General features: G+C 43.8%; 1 protein-coding gene across 1 annotated transcript in view; it reads right to left on the bottom strand.

Moving 5' to 3' along the window:
* The window catches only part of Myo10 (myosin X), a 199174-nt gene that overhangs the window by 66587 nt on the left and 106016 nt on the right, over window positions 1–26571 (bottom strand). Inside the window, exons 5-19 of the mRNA XM_028767572.1 lie at window positions 25777–25911; window positions 24074–24198; window positions 22929–22942; window positions 22727–22811; window positions 21379–21482; window positions 14122–14251; window positions 12032–12150; window positions 10567–10713; window positions 10289–10389; window positions 10114–10180; window positions 9465–9557; window positions 8996–9064; window positions 7673–7755; window positions 4766–4874; window positions 2814–2894 (exon numbers count right to left, since the gene is read on the bottom strand). Coding sequence (XP_028623405.1) covers window positions 2814–2894; window positions 4766–4874; window positions 7673–7755; window positions 8996–9064; window positions 9465–9557; window positions 10114–10180; window positions 10289–10389; window positions 10567–10713; window positions 12032–12150; window positions 14122–14251; window positions 21379–21482; window positions 22727–22811; window positions 22929–22942; window positions 24074–24198; window positions 25777–25911 — 1462 coding nt within the window. The remainder of the gene's footprint in view (window positions 1–2813; window positions 2895–4765; window positions 4875–7672; window positions 7756–8995; window positions 9065–9464; window positions 9558–10113; window positions 10181–10288; window positions 10390–10566; window positions 10714–12031; window positions 12151–14121; window positions 14252–21378; window positions 21483–22726; window positions 22812–22928; window positions 22943–24073; window positions 24199–25776; window positions 25912–26571) is intronic.

Genomic DNA, 26571 nt, shown 5'->3' with positions numbered 1-26571 from the left:
GAGGGAGAGAGAGAGAGAAGGAGAGGGAGAGGGAGAGGGAGAGGGAGAGGGAGAGGGAGAGGGAGAGGGAGAGGGAGAGGGAGAGGGAGAGGGAGAGAACCAACAGCAATACCATACAAAAAACAAAGCCACAAAGGATCCCAGATTTTTCCCACTTGACTACATCTCCTGGGCTGGCAGGAAGGAAGGGTGTTGGTCCCCACACACCTGGCCAGTCTTGACTCTTGCACGTGGTCCTTAATGCACAAAAGCAGCCCCCTTCAGTTCTAACCTACAGTCTCTAGCTGACAGACTTCATGGCTATTGTGGTTGTCCCTTTTGGCCACAGAACCTGTAGAAGACTAATCCTAGACTCTGTCCAGGGTAGCCAACATCCCCATTCTGAGTGACACACAGACACCTTCACAGTCACACTTCCAAACTCCCATGGTAAACCAGAAACGGTATGGCTGCATCTCGTCTTCCCCTGGGACCAGAGACACAGTCCCCAGTCTGAAGAGAGGGAAAGAAGGTCAGAATCCTTCTGGATTTATCTTTGGATTAAAGACATTTGTGAGATATTCCAAGCATTTCCTAGTGCACGATGGACAGGAACAAAACCATTTTCTTGGTGGAAATGAATGAATGCTAATCAGGTCACCTCCTGGAATCTCCATGTTCTAATTAGCATTCTTCACACTCATAAACCACAGCTATGTTTTAGGCCAGAGACAAGCTGGCTCTTGTGTCAGGGACTTCATATTCCAGTGTCTTTAAAATGTTATCAGGGTATTTCTTACAACCCAACCCTTGGCATGTTGCTAATTAGCGTCTGCAGTAAGTCTGGGCGACTAAACACAGAGTTGAGTTGGGTCACTTTGTAAAGTATAAAACTCAGAGTCATTGGGTACAATCGAATCTCAGCATGAAAAGATAACAATCAAGAAGAAGCCATTTCTTCAATTCTGCCTTCAAGCTTCTAGAGTCTGACAGAAAAATGAACTCTGTGCCATCTAAGATCAGAAATCAAGGATCGAATTTTTCAAGATAAAGTTTCTGTCATTAGAAAGGTAGCAGCATTAAGGCACATTCCCATTTCACCAAATTTGAGATGCCGACAGGAAGAGAGCTGCCCAAGGACATCTCATGTCAGGAAGGAAATGGATTGATGGCGCACCGTAAGTCTAATGGGCACCCATGCCCCCAAGACTCCTGACTGAGAAATCGCTGATGGGACCAAAGGATGAGATGTGGCGCTACTAGCCTTGCTACACAGAAGGGAGACACTGCCAGGTGGCCGGCCTTAGGTGGAATCAACACAATGTTAAGCCAGGGGCCAAAGTCAAACACCAAGGGGAACATGGCCACAGCAGCTACAAAGCCAGGAGAATAAAACCCAAGTTCTGGGGGACAAAGGTCAGCTTAGATTTCTCATCTTCATCTTCTATCCCTTTACATGTTAGAGTTCTTGCAATTACTACATTGGAGGGGGAGTGGGGGAGAGAGGTTCTCTCTCTCAAGAAGGGTTCCTAAGAGGCTTGTTTGCCAAAAGACAATGAATTCATCGGTTTGTGTGGGCTCCGGATGTAGCTCAGTTGTTACAGTGATTGGCATGCATGCGGCCCTGGGTTCTGTTCCTAGCACTGCATAAAACTGGTGTGATACATGCACCTGCAATCCCAGCCTTCAGGAGGAGGAGGCAGGAGGATTAGAAGATCAAGGCCAGCCTCTGCTACACAGTGAGTTCACGGCCAGACTTATCGACATAGTGGGTTGAAGGACAGTTGCTACATGTGAGACCCTTTCGCAGAAAAAACAAAACCACACACATTCTTGTGGCAAGCTTTCCATTCAGCTTTGAATCCATAACTACTTTCACTTCATAGCCCATTTCTCTCGTTAAAGCGGTCTCTGCTTTTTTAAGCTGCTCCTAAGTGAATCATGACATTAAAAAAAAATTACCTTTACGCTATCTTGCAATTAAAGTACCTAAAATAGGCCTAGGGAGAGTTTTCAGTGGTTAAGAGCAATTGTTGGCTCATGGTATCCATTCCCAGCACGGTATCCTATGGCAGCTCACAACCATAATGAACTCCAGTTCCAAGGGACCCGATGCCCTCTTCTGACCTCTGAGACGGGGTGTACAGACATACACGTAGACAAATCATTCATATACATAAAATAAAATAAATATAATTTTAAAATTTAAAATATAAAGTACTTAAAACATATTGTTGCTTAGTTTATAACCTTCTCAAAGCATTTAACAATAAAGCTAAAAAAAAAAACTAAAAAAAGAAAAAAAAAAAGCCAGGCTGGAGAGATGGCTCAGTGGTTAAGAGCATCGACTGCTCTTCCAGAGGTCCTGAGTTCAATTCCCAGCAGCCACACGGTGGCTCACAACCATCTGTAATGGGGTCTGTTGATCTCTTCTGGTGTGTCTGAAGAGAGAAATGGTGGTGTACTCATATGCATAAAATAAAAAAAAAAGCCACCTATAAGAGAAAGACATACTGCATGTTTTTTTCTTATCTGAATTTTTGGAGCTGGATCCAAACACTTTAAAGAAAAAAACAAAGCAACAACAAAACTTGTTGGCTTTCCAACATCTCCTTTCCAAGGAGGCTTTCCCAAGTCCTAAGGAAATCACTCAGAAGCTGACTCACAGGCACAGGGGATGAAGGGTTAGCCACTTACTGTCAGGTTACCAGAATGCCACACCCCATTTCCAACCATCTATAACAAAAGGACTCTGGAGAAACGACATCTATGGGTACCCCCCTCCTGGAGGCTGTCCTTGAGGATAGCCCAGGCTGGCGCTTCGGAAGCCTTACCTTCTGTGTGTTTGGCTTGATGCATCTGACAAAGAAGGGATTGGAGGAGCTTAGTGTGGCCATTAAGGAGTGCAGGGAGTCCTGTAAGGGGGAAGGGAACACGTGGGTTACGTCAGAACAAAACAAAACATAACAAAAATCAGAGGAAAAAGAGTTTTTCATTTTGAATGATCTCGTCATAACATAAAACAAGGCAAAGATCTCACTTAAATATTGAGAGTGTAAAGCCTGACACACATGGTGCCAACTCCAGTCATCCTCTGTGAGGCCCAGAGGCTATTTTTACTTCCCCAAACCTCAGTTGCCTCATCTATACAATGGAGAGAGCAGTGTGACCTCACAGGGCGATGCGGGAGTGGGTGCAACAACAGACACAAAGCAGTCAGCCCGGCATCTGGCACAGAATAAACAAGTAGTAGCTGGGAACTGGCGCTACCACAGCTGCCCTGTGCGAAGGCGGCCCTTCATGCCATTGCCACATCCCCAGGACTGCTGGCTATGCTGATGTGTGACTGCCCCCACCAATCAGCAGCAGCTCCACCCTCTGCCTCACAGGGCGGATCCCATCAGCACCTGCTGACTGGCAGGATGCTATTGCCCCTTCAGCCAGGATTTTCGCTTAAAGGCAAACAGATAATTAGATGAGGAGGCAGAGGTCTTCAAAGGCTGCACCTCCAAATGAGGAGAAAGCTTACACACTCACAGTGCTGATGTGCTTTATTTCACTCAGACTTGAGTAACTGGAATGACTGTTATTTGGGTAAAAATGGCCATTATTCCCAGGTACGACAGTTCTGAGATATATAATATATCCCCAGGTTCTGATATATATATAGTTCTGGTACATACATACATACATACGTATGTATGTGTATATGTATATATATATTCATTCCCAGGTATAATAGCTATATATAATATAATATGATGTTATATACATATCAACATATTATATAATAAAGTATCTTTTCTTATATACATAGTTGATATATATATGAAAAAGGACCAATATTGAGAGATGGGAAGAAATACACCCTATTTTCACATGAGATTTTAAATACAATAATAAGAATGACGGGGAAGGCAAAAGTAAGCCTTGTTTTTTATTTATTTATTTTTTTGTTTTTTTGTTTTTTCGAGACAGGGTTTCTCTGTGTAGTCCTGGCTGTCCTGGAACTCACCCTCTAGACTAGGCTGGCCTTGAACTCAGAAATCCGCCTGCCTCTGCCTCCCAAGTGCTGAGATTAAAGGCGTGCGCCACCACTGCCCGGCTTTTTATTTTTTAATTTTTGGTTCATTATATACATTGTTGTCACTATTAACATACACACACAAAAGCACTGGCCAGCCTACATAGTCCTTCCCATTCTGTCTCTCAAAAACAAAAATAAGATTTGAAGTAATAAAATATTTCTTTCTTTTTTTTTTTTTTTTCTTCTCGAGACAGGGTTTCTCTGTATAGCCCTGGCTGTCCTGGAACTCACTCTGTAGACCAGGCTGGCCTCAAACTCAGAAATCCGCCTGTCTCTGCCTCCCAAGTGCTGGGATTAAAGGCGTGCGCCACCACTGTCCAGCAAAATATTTTTACTTTAATCACTTTGGTAATTCTGAGATTGTTATACCACTGGAGGAAAAAAATAGCAAAAAATATTGTGTTAATTTATAAAATCTCAGAAAAAGCCTAAAAATTCATGTGTGTACCTTGTTTTTTTTTTTAAGAGTTGGGAAATGAGCGAATGTCGTCCTGAAGGATGACTGAAATAACCCAGCAAGTACACTGCATTAGGTCCTCAACCCTGGAGCCATGAACCCCTGAAACTCTGCCGCTTTAAAACGTGTTACAACAGAAACAAGGTTCAGTCTCTCATACGCCTCACATCACGTGACTCCTGCCTCAGGTTGTCTGGATCACAAGGATGGTAGAAGCCTCCAGACCACTAGCGCAGACTGACCTTGAACTGCGAGCTGACTGTAGGCCGCCGGTGTTTGCTTCCACACTTCAAGGTGTCCTGGTTGTTGCGGCTGGAAACGTGTTCAAAGAGGTCATAGATGAAGTCAAACCTGTGTGAAGGAAGCACGGGACTGTGAGGTGTACACACATGACCGTCAGGTACCTGGTCACTGTAATTACAGTGTTGTTCTACAATGGTAATTAAAATAATACACTGGGGCCTGAAGCCCCGTAAGAACATACAAAGATTCAGCTGGGCCTGGCAAAGGTGGCGCACACCTTTAATCCCAGCACCTGGGAGGCAGAGGTATGTGGATCTCTGAGTTCAAGGCCAGCCTCATCTAGCTTGTTCTAGGACAGCTTGGAACAGACAGAGAGATCCTATCTTGAAACAAACAAACAAAAAGAGAATCAGCCAACCATTGTTTGGCAGTGTGAGACAGTCCTCAGAGCACCAGACTCCCCAGGAAAGAAGAAATGGAAAGACAGTGACGGGGAAGGGGTCTTACTGAGGAACAGGCAGCAGATCCACCTAAACCACTATAGCCTTCCCTTCCTCATCTGCACGGTTGGATAGAGTAGCTTCGTGGGATGGGGGGGGGGGGGTGGCAACAGGTTCCAGGACCTTTCATGGAAACCAATCCCCAAAATGCTCAGGTCCCTAGTTTATAATAAGGCAAAGTTTGCAGGAATCCTATACACATTTCCCCATACACCTTAAACCACGGCTAGATTATGTACAGTAACAGCACAGTGGCCAGTCTCCCTAAATAGGTATTAAGTGTTACATTTTAGGGCGGTGGTTCTCAGCCTTCCTAATGCTGTGACCTTTGAACACAGTTGCTCAAGTTGCTGTGACCCCCAACCACAAAATTATTTTTGTTGCTACTTCAAAACTGTAATTTTGCTATTGTTACAAACTGTAATGTAAACGTTTGTGTTTTCTGATGGTCTTAGGTGACCCCTGTGAAATAATCATTCAACCCCCAAAGGCGTTACCACCCATATTTTGAGAAGCACTGGTTTAGAAATAACGGCAAGAAAGAAGTCTGTGCACTTTCAGCACAGCCATGGGCTTTGTTTTTGTTTTATTTTTAACAAGGATTTTTCAATCAACAGTTGGTCAGCTCTACGGAGGAATGAACAGACGCAGAGCTGTTGCGTTACAACCGCTGTGTGCTGTGGTGGAGGTTCAATCTGACACGTGTTGGGACAGTGCTAGTAGGAACACCTAGTGGGACACAGGTTCAAATCCTGGCTCTTCTACTTCGTAGCTGCATCATGAATACGAGATGCCCTATCTCTCTCTCTAGGCCTCAGACAGCTCATCTGGAACAATGGGAGTAATTTTAGAATTTGTTTTCTGGTTCTACAGCAAGAATACAATGAGCATGTGGTACAAGGCTAGGGGCACAGTGCCCGGGTCGTGACCAGTAGATCGCAGCCCTATTACAGCAGTTAGTGAATTTATTAAACCGTCACCTCTACTGATAAAGTAAAAGGCTTCCCGATAGCTCATCATCTTCCTGGCACTGTTAGTGGCTATAATGCCGCTGGGCATGCTGACGGTGTCCCCGCCACAGGGAAAGGCAGAAGGGCCATCCATCCTCCAACTGTATCCTCAAGGTGGAGATGGCAGGCAGGATTCCTCCCTGTGCCTCAGAGAGGTTTGCGCTTCTGCCTTGGGCTGCTCTGCTCCCCAACGCCTTTAAATTCTTAGAGAACAGCTTGTGTTCCATTAAAAGGTCAAAGCTGTCAAAGGTGAAAGGGAAGTAGGCTCCCCCATTTGCAAGGGGGAACCCCAGGCTGCACCCCTTTTACACTAGGACAGTTTGTGATCTTTGTGAGCAGTTCTTCATTCTACAGTCTTCCACCACCACCACCCCTTAACACCAACAGGCGGCTTGTATTTAAATGTATCCTTTCATATGCTGACAGCTAAGACAGCCTTGTCAGGTAACATGCTGGGCCATTTTCCAGCATCCAGTATTTGTCTGAAAACTTATCTACAAACAGAAGCAGCCGAGACTGGTTGAAGCAGAGCATTTTCACAAGGGAGAACAGAAGATCAAGCGCTTCAGATGCCGAGCTCAGCATGGCGCCCTTCACCCTTCATAGCTGGCTAAATGACAGGGTGGCCACCTGGTATTTACATGCTGAGAAACAGCACAGCTTTTTAACAATTGTCTACTTCCTTCCTTAGCCATTAAAAGTTATTTCTGTATATATTCATGCTATATCCCCCAAAGGTTTGAAAAGCCTACAAGGGAGGGCTTTGTCTCAAATCCTGTCTCTTTTACCAAGTCACTGGACAATAGGGAACTTCCTGCCTTAGTAGATACAAATAGCTAAACTAATCATTAAAACTGTCTACGCTTTCCTTAACTCTTGATTTCATGGTTTGAACTTACAATTGCTAAATGAATGAATAACTGACTAATATATTCATGATTCTGATTGCATTAACACTGGCTTAACTTTCTTGACATCTCACAACAATGAGAAACAGGATCCTATAAAAACCAGACCTGAAATTCAAACAGCTCAATGACTGGAGTGGGCAAGCAGGCTGGACTGGTCAAGATCAGGTTCCTGAGCCAAACAGACCCGATATGGAAGCTTAGCCTCTGGCCACAGCTGTGGCCACCACAGTGATTACCTCTCAGCAAATGGCTGAACTGCTTCCCACCTCCATTTAACAGAACAGATGAAGAATATGCACCTCATGGGTTTCTGGTTCCTGCCTCATTATGGGCACCCCTTGCTTCTCTATTATAGCCCATAAACGGCTGGAGAAGAAGCTAAGTCAAGGGCTTCTATGATAGTCTGTTCCCTGTTCACAAATCACGGACATTTGCAGAAATGGTTATGTGCTTGTTAATGACGTCACAGGGGAGAAGCCATATACCTGCTTTCCCTCAGCAGGTTGAGTAGGTCGTCTCTGAATGTGTCTCTGTTCTTTTCCAAGATGCCTCGGACATCATACTGCACCTAATTTAAAAACAAAGTAAGAGAAAATGTCATACTCTTAATAAATTACTTTCAAGTTATGGTCTACTAGTGATAGTAGTGATAGTGTGAAGACCAAGTATGCAGTCAATAAATAATAAATCAATAAATAGCCTGTTGTTGCATCTATCTATCCATCCATCTTGTTCTTACATCTACGTATGTATGTATGTATGTATGTATGTATGTATGTATGTTGGCCTCATGCAACACAGACTGACCTCACACCTCTGAAGGCAAGAATGACCTTGAATTTCTGACTGGATAAAACTCCCAGAAAGAAGACAATGTACCTGCTTGGCCTTTCTACACAGGTTAAGTGGAACTTCTAATGCCTGTGAAGAGTTTGCAATGTTGTAGGTAGGGGGCCTAAGTACTAATTGTCTTGAGCTATCTATCTTGGCCTCTTGAATAGCCATTGTCCTCCTCTGTGTGTAGCCTAATGTCTTTGTGACTATCCCAAGAAACCTTTTGGGATGCATTAATTTAACAGACCTCTAGCTTCCACCAAGAAGAAAGCTTAAGAATGTTCTCTGAGGGGCTAGAGAAATGGCTCAGTGGTTAAGAGCACTGGCTGCTCTTCCAGAGGTCCTGAGTTCAATTCCCAGCAACCACATGGTGGCTCACAACCATCTGTAAATTGAATCTGATGCCCTCTTCTGGTATGTCTGAAGACAGCTGCAGTGTACTCACATACATAAAATAAGTAAATCTAAAAAAAAAAGAAATATTCTCTGAGGCCTGTAGCAGAGGCTTTCTGCTTGCTTTCTTTCTTTCTTTCTTTCTTTCTTTCTTTCTTTCTTTCTTTCTTTCTCTCTCTCTTTCTCTCTTTCTTTCTTTCTTTGCTGTACCTGCAGACCCGGTGTTCATATCCAGGTATCTGAAGAATGTCTCTACGATTTTCTCTGGTTTGGTACTATAAAACTTCATGAAGCAGTGACTATATTAGAACGTTACGTTTGGGGTTCCTAGATATGATCGTTCATATTTGACTTAAAGCTCCCTCTTTCCACGCTGAAGTGAGAGTTGTATTTTGTCATTTCTATGACCTTGACCTTCTGACCTTCCTGCTTCCACCACCCTGGAGTGACAGGGATACGTCACCACGCCTGGTGTTTGTGGTACTTGGTATCAAATCAACAGATTTTTTTATATTTCTAGTAAGTGTACTGGCAACTAAGCCACACCCCCAACCCTTGATACTATCTTATGAAGAAATTACCTCTCCTGCATAGTGCTTCACTCCAAAATTGTTGACTGCGACTCGGGGTTTCACATAAAAGTGGTTATTCTAACGTGAAAAACAAAAACAAAAACAGAAGGGCCTTATTTTACTTCTTGATTTCCTTTGACTTCTAGATAAAGTCACATTTACCACAAGGCAACCACTGCAAAGCCAACCACCTAGCATCAGAGTTTTGGCATATGGCAAGGGATGCCCTCCAAACCATTGTTCCCAGCTCTTTCACGACAAGAAGCTAAACACTTCGGTTCCCCACTCAGGAAATACATAAACCTGAGCTCATTCTGCGCAGCTGCCCCAAAGCTAACTTTTTTCACTATGGGTCTAATAAGTAAGGGAGGGGAACTCCAGCTTAAGAGACGAAGGACATTGATGGCGGGAGGCGCAGAAGAGGGTTCATCATCTTAATGCTCAGACAAAAACCCAGGGCTGGCGGGTGTTGACATACAGCATGTTGATTGTGTAACTTCTCCAACAAAGTGCTGTCTGTGGCTTGAGGAAAATGGCTCTCTTCATTGATCAAGGCAAGGAGGCCAAGTTTCTATAGGAGGAGAGACAACAGTTGAATGAATTAAGTATAGAATGTCTTGTCTTTGAAACCACCTCAGAGCTCCAACCCACTCCATCTCCCAGCAGGTTGGTACTTAAAGAGAAACTCTGCTGCCATCCCAGGGGCTTAAAAGATTCAGACTGGAACAGCATAAAAAAAGCAATGACAAGAAAAGCAATGAACTTCTATATAGGCCTTTCCGAAAATGGGACCCATTGATATGTCATGGATAAACCTTTACAACCGGCCAGTCTACAAGTCTACAAGGCTTTGCTGGCACCTTAAGACCTAAGAGAGGCCAGTTCACACACATACACTGCTGATTCTAAAACACTCAGCTCAATAAAACAATAGGCTGGAAGCAGCCAAGCGGTTACATTCAACCTCACGGTGCACTTGCATTCACGTTTCCAAATGGCCCATTGTGTTCCCACATTCTCATCTTTGATGTGCGTGTTTCCACAAGTTATTTTGTTCCCAGAAATGTGAAGCAGCCCAGCTGGACTCCCTGAGGACTGCAAACATTCACTCTTCAGTTACCCATTACCTTCTCGATCAAGTCTAGACATTCTCCATTGTCTATCCAGTCAATATCTTCCCACACCAATCCTTCTCTGGGGGAAGAAGAAAAAGCCATGTGAAATCAAGATTCACCTTCACACAAATTTGCTTACCAGTTTTAAAAAAATCTTCTCTTTTGGAGAGGACTCTTGTGTGCTTACCTGCTGTATTCCAGTTGTTCTAAGGAAAAAATGTGTTTGTTGAAGTATTCCTGCAGCTTCTCATTTGCATAGTTGATATTGAACTGCTCAAAGTGGTTAACCTAAGGGCGGGATTCAGGGAGTAAGTACTCCAGGGCCCCTAAGAGTACACAGAACAACGACAAAGGGGCCAGAGAGAAAAGAAGAGTGCAGGGAAAACCACCCATGGAGGCTCTGAGAAATGTGTGGAAGAGCAGTTTCTGAACAGAAGGCTCCTATTGCGCTCTCGGCACGCGTACCTCAAAGTTTTCAAATCCGAAGATGTCAAGGATGCCGATGGACTTGAAGTCGTCTTTGCCTTTGATCCGGCTGTTGATCTTCTTGATTACCCACTCAAAGCAGCGAGCGTAAAGTGCCATGGCCAGTGAGTCTCTGCTATCTACTGCCTGGAAGGGGGTGAGGGATGGAAGACCATGGCAGAAGGCATAACCAGCCCATCCCGCCCCACTGTGGGAAGGACTCGGTTGCCGTGGCTAACTGAATCAATGTCTTCCAGGAAAATAGAAAAAAAAACCAAACAAACAAAAAGAAGGATCAGACCCATTTACTGACTTGATAGACCCATTCATAAAGACCTGCCTTCCAAACTCAACTTCACATGTCCAGTTATAGAAAGGACTCCAAATCTATATACATGGGTATGTGTGTGTCTGCATGTATATATTATGTATACATATATGCACATACATACATATATCTATTTGCATAGTTAATATTGAATGTATATATAAAATATATTACTTAGATATATATTGAAATTATGTTTAAAATATTGAAACTAGTTTTAAAATTATTTTCTTAGGTTTTTTTTACTCATATAAGGTTCTTTTTCTTATGGGATAACTTTTTTTATTTGAGAAAGATTAGGGCAGGTGTGTTGGAACATGCCTTTACATGTCAATACAAGGGTAGCAGAGGCAAGCAGGTCTCTGTGCATTCAAGGCCTGCTTGGTCTCCACAGACCATCTCAGGTCAGTCAGGGCTACACAGTGAGAAGCTATCTCGAAAAGAAAAAAGATGATGGAAAAATTAGAAAGGGCAGATGATACGGCTCGGTGGGGACAGATGTCTGACACCAAGCCTGACAATCCTGGTGTCGGTCCCCAGGAACCACGTGGAGAAAATTGACTCCCACAGTGTATCCTCTGCTTTCCACTCGAGTGCAAGGCACACACACGAATAAATAATTGTAAGAACAGCTGAAAAGGAAGATTAGAAATGTAACTGTAAACAGTCAGCAGGAGAGGCAAAGAGCAGTGACAGTGCTTCACTGTGCTCACGTGTGGTGAGGGTGACAGCGTTCACGGCTTATTTTGATTGACTGCTTACTCTGCAGCAGATGCTAAACACTTATACCAAGTACTTGGTTTATTTATTTTTTTATCCTCATAAGAGTCCTATGAATTGGGTATAACTATTCTTGGCTTATGGGAGAGGAAACTGAGGCTCAGTGAACACATTTCCCAAGAACAGACAGTCTTAAGTGGAAGGATCAGGCCTCGGCCTCAGCCTCAGCTACGCTTCCTGTCACTTACAAAACAGTTTCACCGATTTCCCAAACTTGGGTATCCTTTCTATTTTGCCCATGAGCCAGTCATTAGAATGGCTCATTGGGACCACATATGCCAAGTAAAGACATGGATGGGAAACCCCAAGGCTGTCTTTGAGACAAGTTTCAATGACATTGGGGACAGGAAGCCATACCTGCTGAACACTGAGAGGCGTGAGGATCTCTTCTCCCCTGAGGAACATGGATCTCTGGGTCAGCGCATCTGTGAGCTGTGTTGGGTCCAGCCCAAGTAACTCTGCAGACCTACCCAAAGCTGAAAGTGAAGAAGGAGGCACAGGTGAACCCACAGTCCCTCAAACACACCAGATGCTGGACCTCAGCTGGGTTCAAACCTAGCCAGATATAACCACACAGAAAGCAGAAGACAGTCTAGAACTCTTTGGGCAGAAATGATAGACACATCTCATGTAGAAATGGTTTCTGCCTATAGCAGCTTTCTTTAATGTCCTACACAACAAAAGACAGCTAGAATCTCAGTCTCTTTCAGAAGTTTATAGATTTTATGTATGTGCATGTATATGCACCTGCCTGTCTGTATGTGAATACAGGTACCTTCAGAGGCTAGATGGTTGTGATCCTCTAACTGTGGGTTAAGGACTCGAACCTGGATCCTCTGCAAGAGCAGCAAGTACTCCTAACTGTTGAGCCATTTTCCAAGCCTGGATACCATGTATCAGTTTCTTGTATTCAGTTTGGTAAGATACCTTGTGTCCTGTCATCTCTTAGAAGTTTTTCTGGTTGAGTCAGAGAAGGGTAGTGGCAAAGCCAGTCACTTGAGTACTATCAGTGAAAATAGTCACAGACCTCTTCAGGACCTCAGTGTCACCGGCCATCACTTGGCCCCGGCACTGAATCCTTCTGCTTTATTCCAGAAAACCACAGTTGGTCTAAATTCTGGGAACAACTGATGTCCTGGTACCCAAACTCAATGGCTACGTCTACAACACAACTCAGAGCAAGTGCTTGATTCCCAAGTCACATTCCCTCTCAGATAATAAACACATGCTTTCTGTTTCTTGGGGTTTCTTTTGTGTTGATTTTTTGCTTGGTTGTCTGGCTTGGCAATGGTCTTGCTCTGTAGCCTAGGATCACTGGCAACTTGCCGTCTGCCTGTGTGCTGGCGTCAGGTCTGTACTAAACCCACTGCATAAATTTTAAATTAATTTAATTAATGCAGTAAATATGAATAAACATGACCCACATGAACAAAGGTTCTGTTCAGAGACACAGAGACAGAGAGAGATAGTCAGAGAATGACTACATGTTTATGCACACGCATTGCCTGAGGCCACCAGAAGAGGGTGCTGGTTCCTCTAGAAACAGGTCTCCTCCAAAAGCCACCAATCTCAATTTCTAAGCCGTTTCTCCCTCTTTAACTCTAAACAAAGGCTCTTTAGGTTCCTAAGACATTGAGGTAAACTATGTGGGAATCAAACACAATAACCATTGACCAGGAGAAACCGGGCTCCTGGAAAGATGACCCCAAACACATCCAATACCCAATTTCTGCAACAAGATGTATTGCTTCTATCAGAAAACTTCTCAAAATTATATATAGATTATATATAAAATACGTATATATCATATATATAAAATGTATGTGTATATATGCATGCATACATATATATATATGTATATATATATGTTTCATATGTATACATATTTAAAGTACCTCAGCTGGCATTTTATATAGCCATCAAGCTTTAAGGTACCTCTAAGAGGCAGTCACAGTGCAAATGGATAAAGAACAGGAGAGACAGCTTCCAGCAGAGCTATGAATCCCGCTGGATAACTCTGCAAACCAAGGCAAAGCGTGACGGCGCCTGACTCCACGTTTTTCCTGTATCAAGTGCTTGCTGCTCAATTGTCTACTTATTTGGCCCATTTTCCTTCTTAGTAAGAACAAGAACAGACACCAACCCCAGGTCAGGAACCTTAGACTCTTGCCCTGACACCTGACACCACACCAGTGGAACCCCTCAGTTCCTGAGCTGGACATACATGCTTAGCATTTCTGAGAGGGTGAGACTACGGGTTCAAGCCCCACAGCAAAGGATGGGGGAAATCTATAGCTCTATTCTAGAGGACAGAAAACTTTCCATAAAAGACAAGGTGTCAATTTTCTGAGTCTAATCTCTTATAAGGAAAACACTGAAGGGGAGCAGGGTTGGGGTCAGGGGTCAGGGGTAGGTGACAGGGGGGAGGGTGTCAGGCATCATCTCACCTGTTTTGAAGGAAATCTGCGCCCCTCCAGCGGTGATAAATTCTATGTTGCCGAGATGGAGTATTCCTGCCAGCAACCTCAAAACTTCCCGAACTTCCTCCTTGCTGAATTGCATGACTTCCATTGCCGTCTAGAAGAAAATGAAAAACCATGGCTAGGTTAAATTATTAGATATTGTTCTAAAGACAAGAAACCTAAAAACCTGATGGATAACCTCTGACTTTAACAATGCTCCTTCAGTACACAGCCACACGTCTGTGATACAGACGGCCTCTTGCTCATGTTAAAGTAGCTTAGGAATCACTGCCATCACAACGGGAACAAGATGCTTCTCTTCTCCAGTATTAAAGCATAACAAGCCGGGCAGTGGTGGCGCACGCCTTTAATCCCAGCACTTGGGAGGCAGAGGCAGGTGGATTTCTGAGTTCGAGGCCAGCTTGGTCTACAGAATGAGTTCCAGGACAGCCAGAGATACACAGAGAAACCCTGTCTCAAAAAACAAAATAAAACAAAACAAAATCTATTAAAGCACAACAAACATTGCTTTCTTCATATAAACCGGAGAGGTAAGAGGATATGCAGAAAAGGAAGGTCAAGAAATGTAGTTAAGAATTAATCAGTTCTTAGTCTCAAGACTTTTAAAGCAAAGTTAAAGATCAAGTCAGAAATCAGCAAAAATAATTACAAAGTATGTAGGCTGTGCAAAATTCCCTTTCCTTTTTCTGTGACTTCATAAACTATCATGGGAATGAATGGCCACAATCCCAGCATTTGGGAGGCTTGAGAAGGACAATTACCAAAAATTCACAGGTAGACTGCGTTATGTAGCAGGTCATCACTTCAATAATCAGAAGAAAATCCTGGTTTTGTTGTTTCCTTGGCCAATTTTACAGTGACCATAGAAACGACCATTCATCGAGTCGCCTAGCTAGGCTCTGTAGTAGCAGAAGTTCCTATCAAGTGGGAAATCATCAACACACAGTTCTTAATAAAGAGTTATTGGGGACTGGGGTGACGGCCCAGTGGGTGAAGCGCCTGCCGTGCAATCGTTACGCCTGGATTCAGGTCCCCAGACCATGCGAGAGCCTAATGCAGTACAGCAAACCGCAGCCCTGGTGTGCTGGGGTGATGGGTGTGCCGGGGTGCTGGGTGTGCCGGGGTGATGGGTGTGCTGGGGTGATAGGTGTGCTGGGGTGATGGGGTATAAAGAGAAGCCCTTGCAGACTGTGAGCCAACAAGAGACCATCTCAAACAGGGTGGAAGTCACCTGCGGACACAAAAGGATGTTCTCTGAGCTTTTAAGTGTACACTCTGACTCATTTGCATGGAGTGTACTCCAAGCAACTGCACATGTGCACATAGACAGACAGACAGACAGACAGACACAAACCCACACACAAATATTTTGGTTAACTTTTTAAATATATGCAAAGGTTGTGTATGAAAATGTGAAAGGGAACAGAGTTAATATGTTCACCGTACTAATACATTTTAACTTTTCTTTTTTTTCCCTTTGAGACAAGGTTTGTCTGCATAGCCCTGGCTGTCCTGGAACTTTCTCTATAGACTAGACTGGCCTCTGACTCACAGAGATCCGTCTGCCTCTGCCTCCTAAATGCTGGGATTAAAGGTGTGGGCCACCACTGCCCACTTAACTTCTCTCTTCTCGAGTCTAATTCTAACCGATTATTGAATTAGACTATGGTGACAGTGGTGACTGAATTAGTCACAGGGATAGTCAACAGCTCCAGCAATTACCACCAGCCCGGGCACGCGTGTTAGAACTCTTAGCGAGACCTTTATTTGCTGTCTCAATGTCTTTTTTTTTATAATTGTTTCCTAAGCAGTCTCTCCCATTCGCTCTGGCAAGAGTGGCTGCATTTAAGGCTATTATAATCATTTTATTATCTCAATAAATACGGCTCAAAACTGAAAGGAAAATCCTGGGAAATCCTCAGTACGGCTTGAAATTCCCAAACACCAATCTAATTGTAAAACAGAGTTATACAGAGATTTTTGTTCAATAGAAATTTTTATTAAGTATATAAAATAGATGCCTGTGAACCTGGTGTAGGGGGGTGATATGTGGTGCTAAAATTTGTAGCAGCAGGTTGTCACACCAGTAACAAGTGTGTCATACTAGAAACCAGATAGATGTAAGAGGCCCTTTCAGAGAGCACAGGGACCTTGGCTGAATTCTGACCCATGGTATGCTTAAAATGGTGGAAAAGGAAGTTGTTGGGAACTTCATAAATGAAAAATAAGTACTTTGGTAGTGATGCATTAAGTAATGCCACATTATGTTTGATATATGTTATATGAAACTATTCCATGGATGACATTAGCTTATGCTAATTGGAGGCTGTTGGAATCACAGTAGAGTTTTTCCTGTCAAGTTGCAACTGACTAACTAAAGGCATGAAGGAAGGACTCTGCTGCATATACACCTGACAAGAAGAATTTCTGCAGAAGCATTGGTGCACCAGTGTTCTCACAGGAAGCACTCCAAGGATCTCTGTCTATCACTCACACACTGCCTCCTGGATAGCCTCCTAGGGGTCCCTGCATAAGGGATCATTAATTCAAAAACACCTCTGTAATCCTCGCTTTGAAAACTTGCCCCCCCGCTGGTTTCAGTATTCTTAGCTAGGAAGCTGACATACTCCCTCTGCAGGGCCATTAAGAGAACCAACCCCATATCTCCTCAGTCTCTTCCACTTCTTGTTCTGCTCTTGTTAGCTTTGAGGCCAGGGTAGCATGTGGCACAGGCTGGCTTTGACCTTGAGTTTCTAATCCTCCTGCCTCATGGAGATTCAGGCAAGTGCCACCACACATGGTTTACATGGTGCAGTCCCTGCACTGAGCTCAGGGCTCTGCACATGTCAGGCAAAGATGCTACCAAATCAGCAATACTCTCAACCCTTTCCCTGTTCTCCAGGTCAACAAGTCCCAAGTTTTCCAAGATTCAAAGAGAAAAACAACAACAAAAACAAAAACCTTGGTTGAAAAGTAATACAATCTGATTCATGTAGCATGAATTTGCACACGGGCATATATATGATCTTGCACCACTCAAAACTCCTGAGTGCGTGCACTGAGGTCTATGAAGTCCCAAAATCTTAGCAGTGGTCCACAGCCAAGGATGCTATAAATGTGCAGTATTCGTGATAAGAGAACAAGCAGACCGTCATGCATTGAAGTCTCTTTTTACTTCACACACATTCGTGAGCCGCCATCTTGGGGGGCCAGATGGAGGCAGTAAAATAAATTAGTTGTTACTTCTGACTTGATATGGCTTTCAAATCTCAACTGAAAAATTTATGGTGCAGTTTTGGAGGCTATATTAAAACTGGCTATGACACTGAATGCACAGTCATTGTCTGTGGTCCATAGAGAAGCCGGTGTCCTCCCCCAAACAATAATCACGTAATCATCAAAAAGATCTTATGTTCCTTACAAAAACATAGCATTCAGAATATGGCATAGAATAAAATAAAATTGTAGAATCGTGCCATGTTAAGTAACACCTTTGAAACATTTACTGTTTTAGTATTTTTCTCCACTTATAATTGCCGTAAGTATATGATATATAAAATAATTTTTTTAAATAAAGGGATTCTATATGTGTAACGTCTATTACTTTTTTCTGCTCTCCTTGTTTCCTATATAAGGAAGTTTTCAGTGTTTCTAAACGTTATACCTGACCATGTGTATCACTTGCTAGAAGGGGTCTCAGCTATGTGTATAATAAATTACCTTAAACACCAATCCCTAATTCTTGTAAGTTTGAGAGGAGGGAAACCTTGCTGTTTCCAAGGAGGAATATATTCCCTTCTTCTCTGTCAAAGTTGCACTTTTATTTTTTTTAAAGCCTTGCTTAGAACTCCTGGAATAAAACTAAAGGGTTACATAATGAGGAAAATGTCACATTTATGATGTTAGTAAGGATTACCTAATTTTTAAATTAATGCTTACGAAGGGCTAATACTGATAAGTAGTTGTAAATTGAATGTTTACAGATCTACAAGGATATCCATGAAGAGAATGTGCAACTAGAATACATTAGTCCGGACCGTTATGTCAGTTTCATATATAAAGTTCCCTGCCTTTTAACATGATATATCATTTTCTCATAAGATCACATTTCAAATGCCAACACGTGTTATTTCAATGTAACAGTAACGCTTAAACACTGGGATTAAGAAAGACAAACTCCCTAAACCGACTTGGGGCCAACAGAAAGGAACCGTTTTGTGTGGGGAGATGATGCCCCTAGGGGAAGAGCTGGACAGCACCCAAGGTCCTCCCAGACAATGCACCCGGGTGGTCAGAGCTTCCTGGGGGTGGGGCCTGCAGCAAGACTAAACTAGATAATTACCTATCTGTCTATAGCAACAGTATCTTTTAATAACAGATTATTTTTCTTCAGCTTCAAGAAATGAGCGTAAACAGCAGAAGAAACTCAAGAATAAGGAAGAGTGCTAATTTCAGTGCATGCTTCTTCAACTGGGAGAAAGAAGGCTTTGCTGTGGAAAAAGTGTGAGGCCAGAACAGAATGAGGAGCCGACTTAAACCACAGCTATCTCTCGGTACCCATGAGGCACTAGTGCCATGAGTCCCAGATATAAAGACCCACGGAAGCCTAATCTGGCTTTAATTTACAATTGTACAGCATTTGCAGACGACCCATGCGGTCATCCTGAATACTTTATTTATAGGCAAGGTTTTGTTTTGTATCTCAGGCTGGCCTTGAACTCACTAAGCAGCACAGCCCGGGCTGGCCTCAAATTTGCATCAGTCACCGTGCCTCAGTCTTTCCAGTGCTGCGAACACATGCATTTGTCACTGTGCCTGGCCACCTTGCTGACTTAACCACCTCTAGATTACCTATGATACCAAACACAGGGCATATGCTACGGAAACAGCAGTTCCGATGCTGTACTGGTTTTGTACATGTAACCTTTTTTCACTTCTTTAGGAGCATTTTCTATCTGAATTTGGTTATCTATGGAGATGCAGGACTCAGATATGGGGTTAATATAATATTTTAAAAGAATACGTCACAAAATCCAGCTTTCTCTCACGAGTGTCCCACAGGCACTGAGGGATATCTGTGCTTTAAGTTGTCTTTCTTCATTCTGTTCTCACCTCACACTTTTCCCATTACAAAGCTGTCTGTCTTCTAGGTTCCTAGACCCTTTCTCTCCAAGAAATATATGTAGAGTGCAGTCTTCAGGGGGTGCAAGAGGCAAAGTCCTGGCCTTGTACGTGTGTGTGTGTGTGTGTGTGTGTGCATTGCCCCAGGTTTGATTCTCATAAGTGGGGATACATAGAATAGTGATGGTTAGTGTCAGAGACAGAGGGAACAGAGAGACACAGAGACACACAGATGGACCACACTGCACTGCTCTATACATTTGCCTGGCTTTGAACAGAGATGCAGAAGGAAAGGTAATCACATCACTGTCTCCTCTGCTTTGAATTTCATTTTTCCCCCTTTTGCTTTCCTTTTTTTTTTTTAGCCAGGGTCTAACTCTGTATATTAGGCTGACCTTACACTCCGGGCAAACCTCCTGTCTCAGCCTCCCAAGTACTAGGATTGCAGGCATTAGCCACATTCCCAGCTTGAATTCAGTGTCCAGCTTCAATCCAGATTATATACATGGGATGAGGAGAATTTATGTGTGACTGATAGACATTTTGAAATCACATGGTATTTGTGTGTCACCTGTTGGGTAGAGAGACCTCAGAGGTTCCCTGAACTGTATAGGATACTACTGTTGCCCTTGGTTACACACCAGCACTGGATGGTGAGACCTTATTGCTAAAGACATCACACACTGAATGATCAGAGTTTTTGACCTTTGAATGACAAGTCTAAAGTGTCCTGAAAGCAGGAAGACCTGGCTGGTGGCTCAGTCTGGGATCTGTATATTCACACATTGGCTCTGTGATGTGTAGGTAAGGGCAGGCTGTTTGTGACCTCTGTAGCCTCCCAGAAGACGCCATTCTAATGACCTAACATGGTCATTAAGAGTAGAGCTAAATCCCTGTAACGTTCAGGAGAGTAAGTGTAGGCGTCCCTTGGTATGCACAGGGGATGGGTTCCAAGCTCCCCTGTAGGCACTGTAGTCTGAGAATGTTCACATTCCTTATAAACATGTGCACACAGCCTATGTACATTCTCCATATACTTTATCTCCAAATTATGTATAATGCCCTATACAGTATATATACATAACCATTACACTGTATTGTTTAGTAAACAGCAACAGGAAAAAAAGGCCTGAAAGTACATTTATAAACATGAAAAATATGTTTTCCCTCTGCTGTTAAATACGAGGCTATGAGCAGTGGACAGAAAGGGATGCATGAACTTGTGTCTGCTATATTTATACATGACTATACATAGTCACACGATGAGTCAACCCTGGATACACTGTATTCTACAGCTGAGGACTCTGGCAATGTCACTGAGCCCACCATGGTGTGACCTCCAGCCATACTCGGGACAGATAAGGCTGTTGACAGTATATGCTGACCAGGCTTATTCAGTGTGAGCCACACTGTCCAGAGGTTTGGTGAAACTGTGAAACACTAGCAACTGTTGCTGCCATGAGCCAGAGTCCAGGATCAGCACCGCCCGTGGAACCAGAGCAAGTTCTAACTAAGAGGCTGCAGGAACCATACCACAAATCAATGGTGATCTTGTTCCAGGGCTAATGGAACTATTTTTCAAAAGAAACTCTACCATAAACTCAAACCTGGAGAACTGTTGCTGGGGATTCGTGGGTTTTGTTTTTAGGAGTGGAGGGCACCGACTCTCAACATGCTGTTCCAAGTGTCCTGATTGACACAGTCACTCAACAAATGTCCAAAGGACACCTAGGATTGATTGATTCCCTTCCAACCCATTCCAGCCCAGAAAGCAGGCTTCACTCTGACTTACACAGAAAGAAATATCTGTTCCCATGCATTCTTCCAAATGTAATAACTTCTGTTCTCCTTACCAAAAACCCCTTTGTTTTAAGAGCAAAAATGAAATTTATACTTTTTTTGTTTGTTTGTTTTTTCGAGACAGGGTTTCTCTGTGTAGCCCTGGCTGTCCTGGAACTCACTCTGTAGACCAGGCTGGCCTCGAACTCAGTAATCCGCCTGCCTCTGCCTCCCAAGTGCTGGGATTAAAGGCGTGTGCCACCACTGCCCGGCTGAAATTCATACTCTTATTAGGAGAAAATTAAAAAAAAATTAACTTACAATAACTTGTCTGAAGGAATCCTGGTCACTGATTGTCTTGTCTTCTGTACACCCAGACTGGTTCAAGTAATGGTAGTTTTCTGGCAAAGATAAATAAAACTCTTCTACAGAAAGACAAAGAAAGATGCGACATCAGTATCCAGGAGGTGTAACTGGCAAAATTCAGATGACATCACTGTAATTTCCCTGAGTAACTAGGCACTGTATTCTGGTTGTAATACCTGGAGCATGCACACAGTCCTATTCTCCAAATGACCACACATTACGATGCTGGTAGAGTTACCTTTTAATAATTCCAGGGAAATAAAACCGACTTCACTAAATTGAACAGAATCAGAGAAAACAAATTAATGTGGCTCTTGCTTTATTGCTTTCTTTTAAAAGCCAAACATTTAGGGTTATATATGGTGAAGTGGAAAAGGACTTGCTTAAGGCACACAATTTCTAGGTTCACTCTCTACTGGGACAAAAAAAGACACTAAGCACAAACTTAGAAATGAGTTTTACTTAGGTGTGTTTTAAAAGTAAAACCATCGCCTGGGGAGATGGCTCAGGTAAGTAGATGAGTTCAATCCCCAGATCACACACTAAAAAATCACAGGGGAGGGCTGGAGAGATGGCTCAGCGGTTAAGAGCACTGGCTGCTCTTCCAGAGGTCCTGAGTTCAATTCCCAGCAACCACATGGTGGTTCACAACCATCTGCAACTCCAGTTCCAGGGGGTCTGACATCCTCAAACACCAAGGCACATAAAATAAAAAATAAATAAATTTTAAAAATCAGGCAGGAGAGCGAGTTTGTAAGGCCAGGGTTTGCTGGCCAAGCAGAAGAGACTCAATAGCAAGCTCCAGGTCAGTGAGTGATCCTGTCTCCAGAGGTAACGCAGAACAACTGGGGTACTCCTGACATCACCTTCTGGCCTCTATGCTCAAACATGCAAACTCACCAGTTTACATGTGCATGTGTGTAAAACTACAGATACACATGTATGTACAGAGAAACACATAAACATGTACACACATACACATGCATGTGCCCATACATACACACACACACACACACACTGAAATAAAGCCGCTTGTGTTACATTATATATTTCTCATGAATATCCATTAAATTAAAAGTACACTAAGGTTACAAACAAACAGGTTTCTCTGCTGCTAGTTTTCCCCTGTGCTGGTTTGATCCTCAGACGGCCTCGGCCGGCGTCTCTGGTACTCTCAAGACACACACTTCATTGCAACTGGTGGCAGTCACGGATTGCCAAGGTAACCCGCCATGTGCAAAGTGTTTTGAGCGGAAGACAAGGCGCCATCCACCTGTCTCTGCTGAGGCTGCTCACCACTTACCTCGCTCTCCCTGGTCCAGCCCTGCCAGGAGCGCATAAAATATGTGATAATTCCTCTCCCCAGGATTCTGCCTCACTACTCGGTTCTGTGAGGAGAAACCAAATTTATAGATATATTTTAAATGCTTTTACCACTTTAATACAAAATAATCTCTGAAAACTGTCATTATAGGAAAACTGAGAACTGAATCGTGGCTACTTACTTTTTCTAATAAATCTTCATTCAAGAAGTAATCGACAGTCAAGGAAGAAAACAGACATGCATGGTTTGGGGGTGGAGGATGGGGGGCTGCGTGCTAGTCTGGACTCTTGAGTTATGGCTCTCTCATCTGCCTACATTACTGCTACTGGGGCCAAAAGACATCAAACAAGCAAAACCCACTTTACCTAAACCCAGTCCTGATGCCACGGTGCCCAGCCAAACAGCTAGTGCTTGGCGACTGCTCCAGGGCAGACATGGCCATGTGCAGAGTCCCTGGTCTACACTATGAGGGCAGAAGAGCCCTCATACAAGGTGGAGCCCTGAGAAAGTGGCTAGGTCATGGTTACTATAGTTACGCTAACGCTGATCTTACAAGCCTGTCAGTTTCTGGAGACTAGACAGTCAAGAATGGAGTCCTGCCATCTTGGTTCTCTGTCCCTCTGACTTCCTGGCATGTGATCGCTCACACATGCTCCCTCTATGGTGCCAACCATCACGCTATAAACGAGCAAGATGGCTTGTACCACAGCCTGAATATATGACTTATTAATATCTTTGCTCGAACTGTGACCTAAGACAAAGCTGTTTTTATCTTTATTTTATTCATTTGCTTGCTTGCTTGCTTATTTATTTATTTATTTATTTATTTATTTATTTATGTTTCTGTAGACAGAGTTTCTGTGTACAGCCCTGGCTGTCCTGGCTCTCACTTTGTAGACCAGGCTACCCTCAAACTCAAAGATCTGCCTGCCTCTGCCTCCCAAGTGCTAAGACTAAAGGCATGCATCATCACCACCTGGCTTAAAGCTATTTTTTTTTTTTTAAAAAAGGCAAATCTTGATAGATAGGCATTTTTTCTATCAAGTCAGACATTACATTATAGAAACAGAAATCAGACTAATAAGTGATGAATCTAGACTATGGGCATAATCTGGGACATTTCCAAAGGGAAAATGATCATTTATCTTGTAAAGTAACTAACAGGCCAAATGCAATAATATTAAAGAAGAAGAAGAAGAAGAAAAAAAAAACCCTTGACCTTGAGTCACAAGTATTTCACGTTCTTTTGGGGCCCTTACAATAAGAGAGCAAAGTTTTCACTGACAGGGCCAAGTGCAAAGACAACCATGAAATGAAACAGGATACAATCTACAATTCTTCCGCCCTGAATATTTCCCTTCTGACAGATGTTCAGTTGAACAAACTTCCCGAAGCGGCTGGAGTTGTTGTTGTATACCGTCTTCGCGTTGCCAAATGCTTCCATGATCGGGCTGTGAACAGAGGACAAACGAGCATTACTCAGGGCAAATGCTAACGCGCGCGTGCGTGCGCGCACGCGCACACACACACACACACACACACACACACACACACACACAAGGACTCGGCAGCCGCGGGGCTCAGCCCGACTGTTTATTTAAAGAAGAGCCGGCTTTTCTAAACACTTGCTGAGATGCTCTGTTCAAGCATCCCCCTGAGTGAGAAGAAGAAGATGGTTAGCTGTGCTGGGAGAGGAAGCTGCACAGCTAAGGGGGCCACGTGAGTCAGCTCTGCGTGGATGAACTTGGTGGACACAGTGCCCGGGAGTCGCACAGAAGAGCCCCCATCTAAGATCTGCAAAGCCCTCAATGTTGGACCTTCCACTTGTTTGTGTCATGGTCTGGAGGTAATTTATTTAACATCTCTAGATCGGCTCCAACTGTTAAACGGAATCAGGCTAGACCAAGGGTGTAACAGGCAGGGTGGCAAAGGGCCAGATGCTGTTGTCAGCTGTGCAGAGCATGCGGTCCCTGCTGAAACTACTCAGTGCTGCCACTGTTGTTTAAAGGTTGCCAGAAACAACACAAGGGAGCATGGCAGGGTCCCAAGGAAATTATTTACAAAGAACGCTGGAGGAGGCGGATGAAGAGGTCTGAAAATGGAAGGTGATGACCCTTGCTACTGAGCTCCTTGCTGGAAGCATGATTCAAAACTAAAGGCATATATACTTAAGTGTAATCTGTGTGTGTGTGTGTGGTGTGTACAACTGTACGCATGGTACTTTTGACCTTGAAAATGCTAAGCAAGCATTTTATCACTGCGCTGCAACTCCAATTGAAAACAAAACAGAACTGCAGGATATTATTCTAGGTTGTAGTTTGCTGACCCTGGACAGCTCTCTGCATCTGGTGTCTGTAATGTCTCTATTGGTACAACCTGACAAGGCACCAATCAGATACCCAGCGAGTCTGTAGATGACACCCAGTCACACAGCCCTATGCAGTTCCAAGGATCATGGCTGGGCACTGCTGATCTGTCCCAGGTGAGTGAGGCTGTGCAAATGCCCTGTGCTCACACCGACTGCGCATTTCTTCTTCTCTGTCTGAATGCTATAACAACTGGGTTAGTGTGTGTCAGAGAGCTTCCGTCAGCAGCGGCAGTCAGTCTGCTTCTCAGAACCACCTATAATGACCTGACAGGGAAGGAGGGGAGGAAAGAAGGATGGACAGACCAGGAGATGTTTCTGCCAAAGCAGGTGTTGCTGAAGGTTGCAGGAAGTTCTGGGTCCATGTCAAGACCATTTCTTTTTTGGGAGGGGCAGGAGGGGCAATGGTGGTAGGAGGTGAGACAAAGGCTCAGGGCATCACCCTACCTACCTCAGAACTCTCTAGGGCCAACTGGCCTTGAATTCACAGAGATTTGCCTGCCTCTCTTTCCCCCACACTGGGATGAAAGGTATACAGCTGAGATCTCTTAATGAAATCCTAATAGGCAAGCCGGGAAGAGAATCAGACTGAGTAATTTTAGCTATTCCTGTCCAGAAGGAAAGCAAGCCCTTTGGCCTGGCAGGGAGGAAAGCAATGCGCTACCTGCTTTGGAGGATGGCTTGCTCAACACTGGATGTCTTCTCCTGGAGGCCCAGGTCCAGAGAATGCTGGCTGATGACAGACAGGAACTTAAGGATCAACTTGGTGCTTTCTGTTTTCCCAGCTCCGCTTTCACCACTGAAAGACAAAACAGACAAGTTCTGCTTTCTAAAGGCAGACATCTTCTTGAAACAACTGACTTTGTCAAAGGCACTGCATTCCTAAAAACAATGGGGAGAATGGAGTTCAAAATCCCTGTTGCTAGACGAGGAGGAGGACTCTGTAGCTAAGGGTGCCTGCCCCCAAGCCCGATGACCTGACTTCACTCTTAAACACACATGATACAAAGAAAAACCAGACTCCCACAGGTCCCTCTGAGTTCTACATGCCTGCTACAGCACATGCAAGCCCTCCTCTGACACTCAAATAAGAAATTCAATTTTAAAACTGCCCGTTGCTTTGAGTTGCAGGCCGGTCCATTTCTGATGTTCTGTATGCTGCTTCTTATGCAATACTCAGGAGGACAGTTCAAATAAGGGAAGCCCTGCTCATGCAAGAATCTTTACTTTGTCTTGTCCCCAAGCACATCCCCATCTCCAATGGCACCTGCTCAGGTGGTCACCCGCTGGGTGTGTGTTAAATGAATGGGCACAGTCACAGTCCCCTTGGCGGGAGGTGGGGTGGGGGGACAATGAGCGTAAGGAGACCAGTGTTCAGAAGGGTGAAGCCCGCACTACATGACAAGCCTCCCAGCTATTCTGAGAGGGAGACAGGCAAGGGCTGAGTGCCTGGCTCAGA

The sequence above is a fragment of the Grammomys surdaster genome, unplaced genomic scaffold (assembly GCF_004785775.1).
Source record: "Grammomys surdaster isolate TR1022 unplaced genomic scaffold, NIH_TR_1.0 174, whole genome shotgun sequence".
Lineage (NCBI taxonomy): Eukaryota > Metazoa > Chordata > Mammalia > Rodentia > Muridae > Grammomys > Grammomys surdaster.
The sequence above is the reverse complement of the archived record's forward strand: the minus strand, read 5'-3'. Positions and strand labels throughout refer to the sequence as shown.